General features: G+C 41.7%; 1 protein-coding gene across 1 annotated transcript in view; it reads right to left on the minus strand.

Moving 5' to 3' along the window:
* LHFPL1 (lipoma HMGIC fusion partner-like 1) overlaps nucleotides 1–12,926 on the minus strand; it is a gene marked incomplete at its 3' end in the record, with an annotated part of 22,662 nt that overhangs the window by 3,633 nt on the left and 6,103 nt on the right. The window contains exon 2 of the mRNA XM_006774026.2: nucleotides 9,275–9,919. Within this exon, the coding sequence (XP_006774089.1) occupies nucleotides 9,275–9,656 (382 nt within the window). The remainder of the gene's footprint in view (nucleotides 1–9,274; nucleotides 9,920–12,926) is intronic.

The raw sequence follows: 12,926 nt of genomic DNA on the forward strand, positions 1-12,926 counted from the left end.
GTGGTGAAGGGGCCGATCCTGCAATTGGAGATTGATGGGGGTCAATAACTGAGGGCTCCCAGTATGTGAGAGGGGGCAGGCTGGGCTGAGGGACACTCTGCCTCACCCCACACAGTGCACGAATTTCGTGCACCGGCCCCCTAGTGTTATAATAAATTCCCTTTTCACTGAGAGAACTCAAGTGAGTATCCTACTTTCACCCAAGAGAGCATGATACTTGAATGCTACCCCAAAGGTCATGGAGTGGTCACCTGCCACAAATATGGATGCAGAAACTAACATTTAACATAGAACCTCTGGAAAGCAGGTATTTGATTAATGATTAATGAAGGGCATGTTTTTAGGTTCCAGAGCTTTGGGGCTCAGCTGGACAGTGAAGTCCATACTGCTTCAGGGATTTCTTAATGAGGAAAAGTCTATATATACTCTAAGAAGATAATAAGTTAATTTTGCCTTCCAATGAATACTTTTGAAAGAAAATCACAAAGTACTCTCTAAGCTTGTCTGCAACAAGGCTATCAGATTTTTGTACTCAGAGAAAAAGACAAGGACTTGAAGAAACAGCAAGAAGCATTTTCACAGGAAAACAGAGAGAACATTCTGACAGTTAGATGGTTTAGAAACTTAGAAAATGATCAGTTTAAGGTTAGAAATTCCCTTCAGTGGAATGCTTAAGTTAGAAGGCAATCTTATCTGTCCCATAGTCTTAAAGGAAATGGAAGTGTGTGTGTGTGTGTGTGTGTGTGTGTATACCACAGATAAACTGAATTCCTATAATATGAAGAAATATGAGCCAGAGTGTATTAGCTCAGGATTTGCACAATGGGTTAAGGACAAAATTGGGTATGAAAACTAAGCCTTTTCCTCCTTCCAGTGTATGCTTTATAAGGGAAGAGTTAATAAAAATTGAGCTTTCTCACACAGACTAGGAAGAACAGCACCCAGTTTTATAAAATAACCATAGATCAGCTTTCCAATCTCCACATTCAGATCCCTGGGAATGGCATGAATTCTAACTTCTCAAGCAGGAAGTAGTGCTGGCCAAATGCCTTTCTTGACATGTCAGTGGGGGAACATTCCACCTTCTTCAGTCACCTTGCTCTTCAGACCTTACCATGCGGAGGAGCTCATGTCAGTGAATACCTCCTCAAGGAAGCCTTTCCTCACCATCCCCAACCCCCAGGCAAAGTTACACATTCTCTCTCTCTCTCTCTCTCTCTCTCTCTCTCTCTCTCTCTCTCTCCTCTCTTTCTCTCTTTTCCCATATCAATCTGTGCTTACTCCTGTGATTAAAATACACTGTGATCTATACTTTTACAACACTTTGTTGTCTGTATCCCTCAATGGAGTGTGTGGTGCTTGAAGGGATGAGCCATATTTATTCTCAACTATGTATCTTTGGTACCTGGTATATAATAGGTGCTCAATAAATGCATCTGTTTCACAGTGTGCTCTGCCTACCTTACACACAGCTTCCTTCACCTGCGCTACCCAAACAGGAAGACCTCTGAAGGGATCTCTGTGAAAGATGATTCTAAATAGTCACACCTAAGCATCTCTAAAGCCCTGATGCCTGCCTCCCCCATGACATATAATTCTTATTATTCAAAAAGTGAACTATGCATGTGGAGGATGCTTAAAAGGCCATTAACTTGGTCTAAACAAGTTTCCAAAGAACATGACATCTATTAAAGAGAAAAATTGAAGAATGAAAGGACAGTTGAAGTACTGAGGAAGAAATTACTAATAAATTATTTCTAAAAATCATCTGAAGTGATATGAAAAAATAGCAAATAAAGTTTCAAAACATATAATAGAGAACTGAAATATATAAATATGTCACAATACATATTTATATACTGTATATGAGGCCCCTAGAACCATAAGAAATGCAAACAATTTTCTGTTAATAACACATTCTCTAATTGCTTCCCTTAAAAATCAAATTGCCCCCCCCCCCCCGCCCCATGGGGCATGTGCCCCACAATGGGAACCACTGGTCTAGACCTAAGTTCAAATTTGAGGTCTTCCACCTAGAAGCTGTGTAACTTTAGGCAAGTTACTTAATCTCTCTGTACTTCAGTTAACTCATCTTTAAAATGGGAATACTAGTACTCTATTTTATAGGGATGTCTCAAGAAATTATACTCATAAAGTTTCTGACACATAGAAAGTGCTCATTAAAGATTGATTATTATTAAACAGTAGCCTTTCTCTATGGCTCCTCTCTCACTTTCAACCTATATGCTCCATGCTAATATTTTTCCCTCACCTCTTTGTTTTTATAACAAATGACTGGAAAGTGAAAAGCTGAATAAGGCTCCATTCAAAAGCTGCCTGACGGGAGTTGTTATCTTGCAATAATTCATAAGCACCAGGACAGAGATCAGAAATCTTTGCCAGGCATGTCTTCTGGCCCAGTGCATGTGACTCCATGCTCTGCCCAACCTGCATTTCTACTCCTCCTATCCGGTCCTTCATTTGGCCTTTTAGACAGGTGAGCACAATAGGTTGTACACATACATCTTGGAGACATTGGACTTGTAACTGACAGCTGATTCCATCACATTTCATCATAGCTGGAGAAAGATGTCCTGGGAAATATATTTTAAAACATGAAGTTGCAGGGGAATTTTTTTGCGATTACATTTGTCCCCAGCAGTTCTCATCAATTTCAAATTGTGAAGATGTGTTTTAAATAGCAATACAGAAGTCATTTGCCAGTACCAGGCCCTGCCACCTTCTGGAAGAGTGGGAGCTTATTAAAAATGTAGATTGGCCGGGCAGGCGCAGCTCAGTGGCTGAGCATTGACCTATGAAAAAGGAGGTCATCTTTTGATTCCAGGTCCAGAGCACATGCCCAGGTTGCAGACTCGATTCTTAGTGGGGGGCGTGCAGGAGGCAGCTGATCAATGATTCTCTCTCATCACTGATGTTTCTATCTTTCTCCCTCTCCCTTCCTCTCTGAAATCAATAAAAAATCATATAATAAAAGACTAATATGCATATTGACCAAACGATGGAATGACCAGTCACTATGATGCACACTGACCACCAGGGGGCAGACGTTCAATGCAGAAGCTGCCCCCTGGTGGTCAGTGTGCTCCCACAGGGGGAGTGCTGCTCAGCCACAAGCCAGGCTCATGGCTGGTGAGTGCAGCGGTGGGCCTAAGAGGTGAGTCAGACATCCCCTGAGGGCTCCCAGACTGCAAGAGGGCTCAGGCCGGGCTGAGGGACCTCCCCCCAGAGTGCACGAATTTTGTGCACCAGGCCTCTAGTATATTTATAAATAAATAAATAAATAAATAAATAACATGTAATTTGGGGACCTCATCCACAGGTATTTGATTCAGTAACTGCAGCTCAGGAATATACATTTCAAAAGTACCCTAGTAATCTGGTGGTGTTGCTTGGTGGTTAGAGCATCAGCCCACTCACCAAAGGGTCCCAGGTTCAATCCCCCGCCCCAGTTGGGGGCGCATGTGGGAGGCAACCAATTAATGTGTCACTCTCACATTGATGTTTCTCTCCCTCTACCTTCCATCCCTCCTTCCATTCTCTCTAAATAAAACCAATGAAAACATATCTGTGGGTGAGGATTAACAAGAACAACCAAAAAAGAAAATGACCACTACAAATATTAGAAGCATGGGGGTCTGGTGGCAAAGAAGTTGAAATCCTGGTTCCCACTTCTCTGTGTTCCATTGCTCATCCCCAGTTGTACTGCCCTTTGAACCATGTATGCCCTTTGGAGAAGTCTGTCGCAACTGATTATGCTCATCTGGCTACTTCTCTATAGGAGGGGAGAGAAAACCCTTTAGAATATGTTATCTTCTTCACTCCCCTACTGCACATGTGCAGCTTGCCATTTTGTTTCCCTTCCTCAACTTCTCCCTCCACTAGAATCTCCTTGCACAAAATATACCAAATGCTCTCCACAAACATAATTGCTATAGTTTGAATTCACTTCTTTGACCAAGCAGAAGCCCAGAGTTGGATACTTTACTCAGTTTTGGTCCTTGTGGCAACCTCAACACCAATACAAACCCTCAGGCACACAATCTCAAACAGATCTTGGAACCCTACCTGCAGCTACATCCCTGCTGCCCTCAAGGTTCCCTGCAGCCAGAATCACTACTTCCCCATATTGCAGCATCTATGTAACCCCTTCACAATTGCACATTCTCAATTAGACAAATGCCTAAATTTGGTCTCTGGCCAGGGAAAGCCTCCTCACTGGGTGTAACCATCCCCGTTCACAAGAGTAACTTTTCAGAGTGCAGTGACTTTGTTACTTACCGGACCCAATCCATAAATACTTGTCCAAATATGGTTATTAGTACTTTGAATTTACTACCCTGAGCAGAAGCCTAGTATGAGTTAGTTTGCTATTAATTTGCTCAATTTATTGCTCTTGTAGCAACTTCAACTCAAACACAGTGGAAAATTTATATCTACCCTCCAGCTATATCTCAGCTTTCCCTTTCCTGGGAACTCCCCCCACCCAAGTCTTCCACTCTTTCGACCTAATATTTTCAGTCAGAGTTATAAGACATTGCAGTGCTGCTAGAGATTTCTAAAGTAGATCAGTGGAGGCTTCACAGAAAAGTTGAATTTGACTTTGGGAGATAGAGGGATATTTATGTACAAGCAGACATAGAAGAAAAGGGAACTCCATTTTAAAAGCAATATTAAAACAAAACTTAGCAGAGGTTCTCAACTTTATATGTGTACTGGAATCTGCTGGAGAATCATAAATAACAAATCCAAGACAGTAGTTACCTTTGCTGTGGGGACAAGGGACTATGATGACGGTAGGAAGGAGACTTCAACTGTATTGGTAAAACTCTATTTCTTCTGCTGAGTGGTACATACATCAGAAATATTTCCTACTATCATTTCAAAAATAAATCAGCATGAGAGGTTGTATAAAACGCAGGGTGCCCAGCATCAGTTCTGATTCAGTGGTCTTAGAATGGCCCTACGCAAGCTGCATTAACAAGCACCCCAGGTAATACTTAGACAAGTGCTTCATGGACCACTCTGCAAAACACTGTGATAGCATTTTTTTCTCCAAAGGGAAAAAGAAAAATCAGTAGCACTGGTGCATAAAGCCCAGAGCTGAGCATCAGAATCCCTGAACCATATTTTCTGCCCTGCTTCAATTTGTACCCGAGTCTTTGCTAGCAGGTTAACTTCTTTGAAAACATTTTCCCAAACATAAAGCCACTTTTATAATCCTTGTTCAGCCTGGTAAGGATAAGTTAAATAATATCTGGTGAAACTTTGGAGGACTTTCCAGGAAATGGTTTTTAGAAAAATAGCACCCTTTCCTTGAATCAAGTTCTCAGTGATCTGTTTCCAGTGGCAATTTTCATCTGGCCTGAAGCATGTAGCACAGAATAAAACACGGGTGCTGGTCTGAGTGTATTAAATTGTATAAATAATCTCCAGGGTGGTGGTTCTTACTTGGGTTGGGGAAAGGGAACACAGAATACACATCAGAGTCACTAGGGAGATTTTTCAAAATATGCCTTCCACATTTTGCTGTGGATATCAGAATGGGAAAGTGTGACATCCATATCATTTAAGCACTCCAGGTGACTCTGACACATTCTCTACTCTAGAAAGATTCTTGGCCTCCCTCAAGCAACCCGATCCAAGATCTTGCACTTTGTCCTGCCAAGAAGCTCCTTATATTTACTTCTCACTTATTTCTTCTTTGTTTAGCTGTCACTGAAGATAGAGGATAATTCACAAGTATCTTGTGTATACATCCACAGGGGAATGTGAATAATGACCCTGTTCTCAGAGGCTGGGGGCCAGCTGGTTGGAAACCTCAGCATCCCCAGAGCTGAAATAATCTCCTGACCAGATGTTTCCTTCACCGGTTGGAGAAGGGCATGAAGGTCCCAGTGGAAGGCTCTCTGGACCCCAAGCTTGTCCAGCTGGATCAGCTGCAGGTGGAGCTAAATGGGCCCCAAGGGCCCCATCAGGTCACCTTGCTGAGCATGACTCAGTCAAGCAGATCTTTATTTCTTCCTGTCTCTCCCACTTCCCACCGCTCATCTCTGTGGGAAGCTGCCAAACTGGGGAATAAGAGTCAAGCAGGGGGAGGAGATAGTTCTTAATGGATACTCCATCTCTTCAGTGGTTTGGGGTCTGGCAGAGATAAACCAGACCTGAAACAAATTGGCTCCTCCCCCTAATGTATTTCGGTTAATGCACTAGCTGCCGAGAATCAGCCAGGCCTGGAGCAACAAAATCAATTCCCCTCATTTGAATAACAAGTTTAAACTAAATCCCCCGCAGCTCTTTCTCTTGAGTCAGGCTAGGCTGTCTGCCTCTAGTAGAGCCCATCTTTGAGGAGTCAGACCTGAGATCTCTAAAGAGCCTTAGGTAATAGTCATGTGCCAAAGGACTCCTAGAAAATATGATATATCCAAGCAGTTTTCACCATTCCTTCACATCTGATGCCACCTTAACAGGCTAAGTTTCTAAAATGTAGGTGGCAATGACTATTAGTTGGTTGGTGTTACAGATATAGAAACTGGAAAATTAGTTATCTGTTCAATATCATTCCCTTGTCCAATATAAGGGATAAACCTTATAGCACACCTTGAGTCTTGACTCCTTCCATGACTACTGTCAAATGGCATTTTATTCTTAAATTTTAAAGACCCTCATCTCAGTGTAAATACTGTGACCATGCTCATATGAGCACGGGTCAATGAGGAATATAGAATGGCAGAATCATATGGGATGAAAAGGGCACTATTTTGACTCCCCCTATATGCACTCAGCCAAAGTTCTTCCCCACTCAGTCCACGAGTGTCTACATCTCTATTTTACCTACCCACATCTCTCCTCAACAATTTCCTTTGAGTTTCTAGACCTAGGAAGTGGGCCCAACTAAAATATGTCACATAAAGAACCATAAGGGTTTTGTAACCATCTCAGCCAAGTCCAAGATAGGATTCAAGCTTGGAGTAGGAGCCATTGTTAATTCTTGGAGTCTGATGGAGGTTATAGCTACTCAACTTCTGATTCCTACAAGTTAATACTTCCTCAGCCTCTGCCAGAAATTCTTAGAAATGCAAGTGAGGCTAACTTGTTACTCTCAAGTCAGAAGAGAACTCAGGAAGTTAACACCCTTGATGGAAGCCTGGAAAAAAGGAAAGGATGTGAATGAACGCAGCTCTCATTTGTCCATTTTATTCCAACATTCACTAGACATTGCCTTAGCATGTGTTCATTCTTTCTACAGTTCTTAAAAACCTTCTCTGTGCCTGGCACTGAGGTTGGTCCTAGAGCTATAAATATGAGTTTCAAGGACCACCCCTTACTCTTGACAGGTAAGTGAAAGGTGAACCTGCTTAAGGTTCATTTGTGATATCCAGGGAGCCCTGAAAGGGGATTAATTAAGTCATTGGCTTATCTAGCTTTAGTAATTAGTTCTATACCATGGTTTTCAAGGGGAAGAAATAAACAATCTAATGACTTGCCAGTATGACCAGAAAACCATTAATAGCTATGAGTAAACAAATTCAGAGATAGGGGAGACTAGAATTTTAATTCAAATTTCAAACTTTTGCAATGAGTCTGAGTAAAGAGAGAACCTGAAAACATCACCTTAACTGTGATTCAACAAAAAGAATCTGGTGCTTTTCATAAGGTGGTCAAGAAACCATGATACCTTAGCTCAGGGTTTCTCAACCTTGGCATTATTGACATTTTAAGCCAGTTACTTCTTTGTTGCTGGAAATGGGGAGCTGTCTTATTCTTGTCCACTGTGGGGTATTTAACAGCATTCTTACCCTTTACCTATTAGACGTCAGTAGCACCCTCTTCAAATTGTGATTATCAAAAATATTATTAGGTGTCTCAGGGAAAGGAGGTAAAAAAAAAAATCAACCCCAGTTGCAAATCACTGACTTAGCTTATCACTACCATCTCATTTCAAGACCACCTGAACAAGTAATTGGAAAAAAAGGAAGAAAATTAGGATCTGGGCTATCTTGCTAATGGACAAATTCAAGGAAAGAAAGGAAGTGAACATAGGAGAGGTCACTGTCATTTGCCATGGTCACAGGGCAACTTAGTGGAAGAGCCAGAAGTGAGATCCAAATTTCTTGGCTACAGTCACTCACACTGTGTTGCTAATGGAGATGAGAATGATAACGAATTAAATAATGATTTCAAAACTTGATGAAAAACAACCCACTTCAACAATAGCTTCTATCAGCACTTTTTCCCAGTGCCTGAACCAGGTGTAAAATATAGCTCACATATTCATTCATATATTTGCCTGTCTGTGTAAAATTGCTTTTAAACCTTATACAATTCAAATTAAATTTCTCCCACTGCCTTCCTGCAGGTTGCCATTTTGTATTTGGTCTTTCCTAGCCCGTTCATACAATTCCAACATCCGTGGTTTACCTGCACTAATTTAGAGTGCGTTTGAATGAGGGAAAAGATAAATAGTATAAGACAGGGCCATAAAAAATCTAGATTGACTGTTAATGGCTACCAGACAGGGATAGCCTTATATGTGGGCCTAATAAGCATTTATCTACGGTCTGTTTGGTACCTAACATTTCACTATTAGATGTATTTCTTTGTTGAGGACTTTACATTAGACTCTTATTTGTAATTAGCACTTGTGTGTAGGTGTTTATTAGATCACTGTTCTCTGATATCAGGAGAAATCAAGTGTATTTTGAAGCAGAAATACTAGAATATATGTTGCTGCCCCTGGAAAGTAGACCTGGATAATATTCTTAAGTGGACACCCTGCAGGCAGAAGAAGGTGATAAAAATGGAGGCTAAAAAACACATATCAACTGCCTACTAACCAATTTCACTGTGAATAAAACCCTCATGTACTAGTAGATTACACTTTAGAGCAGCGGCTCTCAACCTGTGGGTCGCAGCCCCTTTTGGGGGTCGAACGACCCTTTCACAGGGGTCGCCTAAGACCATGGGAAAGCACATATATAATTACATATTGTTTTGTGATTAATCACTATGCTTTAATTATGTTCAATTTGTAACAATGAAATAGGGGGTCACCACTACATGAGGAACTGTATTAAAGGGTCACAGCATTAAGAAGTTTGAGAACCACTGCTTTAGAGGGTCCTAGAGTATTTTAAATGATTCCTTTTTTGTAGCCTTAGAGATGGAAATAGAGGAGGTAACATTTCTCATTCCCTTTTTTTCCCTGCCCCCACAATGATCCCCAACCTACCCAATCCCAGCAACACTGTCTTACCTCCCACGAACTGTGCTGCTCCCATGCAACGTCCCATCATTCTGGAGATAAGCTCCTCCATGCAGCAGCCCAGGACTGCAGTCATGGCCACCAGGAGCAGGAGAGCACAGCCAACACCTGTCACCACTGTGCACATCTGCCAGGCAAGGCTTGGGATGGCACTGAAGCTGGCATAGCGCCCACATTCTTCCACCATGATCAGACTGTGCCCCTCTCCCCGCACAGGGTAGTTGCACCTCCGGAATGTGCTGAATGACACTGGCTTCCCCAGCTGGGATCCAAAGAGCCAGTATGGCAGGAAGTAACTGGTAGAACTGGCCATAGCAGTAACAAGGGACAGGAAGGCCCAGAGGGTCCCCACCAGTGTCAGGCTGCTCCTCATGGTCCCAGGTTTCTCTGTAGGTATGGGGAGATGAGTTAGTTTTGGGTCACAGAATCAAATACAGAAAGTTATCATGTAGGCTCCATCAGTCTATTTTTCATCTGGCTGGCCAGTCCTGTGGCTCATTTATATGTCACTTGGCTCTTGCTTTTGGATAAAATTATTCTCTCGAGGACCATTTGGGTCCTTATGGGCTTCTGCTTTCCAGCACTTTTTCCATCATTCCTTCCTTCCACCTGATTTAGAGTTCTGTGGTCTCTAGGCTACAATGAAAAAAGACGTAGAACTGAATTAGTGACTTTTCTGCCAACTCAAATGCAGCCTGATCTGACATCTTTTAACTCTTGACATCCAGCATGAAACGAGTGGCCAGAGGGGAGCCTAATGAAACCCAGCCTTCCCCGAGAGACTCCAGCTTCCAGTTGAATGGCCTTTCTGGCTTGGAAGCCTGGAAGGCGGTGATATCTCAAGAGGGTCAGAAACCAAGTTGTTTTCAGTGAGAGGACGAAGGAAAACAACTCACAGAGCCTGCTCTTAATACAAGGGAGAAGAGGGAAGAAAAGCTCACCATGGAGTTGCAGGATGTGTCCACTTGACCTAGGTAGAATGTCCAATAGTGCGTTCATGTTGGCTTTTCACAAGGATGCATCAGCCAGGTTGAAATGGGTAGAATAAAATAAAGGGTGCCTAATCACACACTCTATGCTTATCACTGAGTAATACCATTCAGTCATTTTGTCCCAAAATCAAAATGTGAGGCAACTTTCTAACCATTGAGGGCTGTTTAACTCTAGACTGATTACTAAGAAAAGCTACCTCTTCCTTTCCTTAATATAACCAAGGAAGCTTCTCATCTTTTATCAGGTGTCCCCTTACAGCAATAAGATGTAGTTACAGGGACCTTTCAAGGTGTCTTTGGAACAAGTTATCTCAGATTCAAGGTGCTAAGAGTCTTTTTAGATCTAATCTCCTCAGCCCAGCTCACAAATGGCTTTCACAGACCCATCTGTCAAACATCAACCACTTTCCTCCCAATTCCATTAATCTGTCATTGCTTACTGGCCTGTTTCTCAATTAGGGCAGCCAGAGACCACACTAGATCTTGATGACAGCACTGTGAATGTCTCCAGCAGGTAAATGGTGGAGTATGTTTCAGAAGTTCCTACATATTTCATCATTACTGGTTAAAGTTAGAGGTGGTGGAAGAGGGGTTCAAGGGTGGAAGACCCAAGGCAAGAAAAGTATAGGAACTGGCCTATGGGTCCAATCTGTGACAGTGAGGAGCAAGCAGCAATTGTACTCAGGGTCTCAGGACTGTTCCCAGTCATAATTTCAACCACCATCATATAGTGCCTGACACAGAGTAGGCATTCCAAGTAATGTTTATTTAATGAAACTCATTTCATAAAAGCATCCAATTTCCAGATTGGCTGGGACCTTAATGAATCACCTAATTCAACCTTCTTGTTTTACATATGAAGGATTATGGCCCAGTAAAGGGGGAAATGATTTCTCCCAGGTCACAGAGTAAGTAGGCAAGCAATAACACCAGAATAAGAAACCTGATCTGCAAATTTCTGGGCCAGTGCTTTTCTACACACACACACCCATCACTTACAGATGGAATCACAGAAAGGAAGTGATTTACCCAAGGGTAAAGGGCTAGTGAGATACACAGGCCAGACCACAGCCCAGTTATTTGAGTCTTAGTATAATGTTCTATTTTCACTCCACTGCAATTCCTCTCCTGATACATATGTATTGTGTGCTATGTGTTTTGTGCTGCAAGGGAACAGAGATCATAAATTGCAGGTGCTTAGTTTGGAATGTTAGGGCTTGGGAAGAAAGTGCCCTGAGCTGGGCCCCTGGGAATGAGGCTTTGTGCCTGAGAATGGGGGAGGAGGGGTGCAGGGAATGAGAGAAAGATGTGATGAGGGATGGAAAGTCAACAGGAGGAGAAGTGAAACTCGTTATGAGTAATTACTGCTAGAAAGCAAATACGCTTGGCCACAATGAGGTAATGCCTCTGCTTGTTATAGTAGAGTTGGTAAGATTATGAAAAATGCAAGCAGCCCTCTACTGTGGACTCACTTCCTGGTGAAAAAGCCCAGGCCAGAGAATGAGAGGAAACAAGCTGATAAACATCTGCGGCTGCATCATCACTGTCCCTTCCAAGTCCATTATTTCATTCGCTCTGTCCAACAATCTCCTTAGGCTGGTAAGAAAGGTATTAACCCCAATTTACAAATGATCAAATTGAGGATCAGAAAGCTAAGAAACCTTCCTCCATATTCTCCCTCATGACCCCAAAAGTATTACAATTAAACGCTTCTATGATCTCTCATACAGAATTTCAAGAAAAAAAATATTTAAGGGTGGGAAAAAATTAGAGGGGAGGACAGATGCTAAGAAATAGGAAGGCCACTCTCTCTAAGCAGTGTATAAAGCAACAGAACAAGAACATAAGTTGTTTCAAGCTCAGAAACTGTAGTCAAAACTAACTGCATATGTCCTCCATGACTGTCATCACCTGAAGATCGAAAGTCCCAGTATGACAACCAATAGAAGGGCAGAGAACTCAAGGAAGAGAAAGGAACTATATCAGTGAGTAGTACTTATACTATACTAGAAATAAAAGGAGGGGTTCTGACATAAGCTTATATCATCTGTGACAAATCAAGCTGTTTAAAAGACTACAATACTATTGATACTTTATGGTATAAAGAAGATGCACACACACACACACACACACACACACACACAATGAAATATTATTCAGCAGTAAAAAAAAAGAAGGAAATCTTGCCATTTGCAACAACATGCACAGACCTTGAGGGTATTATGCTAAGTGAAGTAAGTCAGACAGAGAAAGACAAATACCATATGATTTTACTTATAAAGGGTATCCCAAAATTCACGCAAGAAGTAATTTTGATAGAAAACACAGTTTTATAATTAAAAATTGTACATTTTTTATTGATTCATAAAGTATACAGTATAGGGCAGTGATGGCGAACCTATGACCCCTATGATCGTGTCACCTCTGACACGCGAACTCATTTTTTTGGTTGATTTTTCTTTGTTACATGGCATTTACATATATAAAATAAATATCAAAAACATAAGTCTTTGTTTTACTATGGTTGCAAATATCAAACAATTTCTATATGTGACATGGCACCAGAGTTAAGTTAGGGTTTTTCAAAATGCTGACACGCCGAGCTCAAAAGGTTCGCCATCACTGGTCTATATGTTGTCCATTAGATCCTC

Source organism: Myotis davidii, unplaced genomic scaffold (genome assembly GCF_000327345.1).
Source record: "Myotis davidii unplaced genomic scaffold, ASM32734v1 scaffold406, whole genome shotgun sequence".
NCBI lineage: Eukaryota > Metazoa > Chordata > Mammalia > Chiroptera > Vespertilionidae > Myotis > Myotis davidii.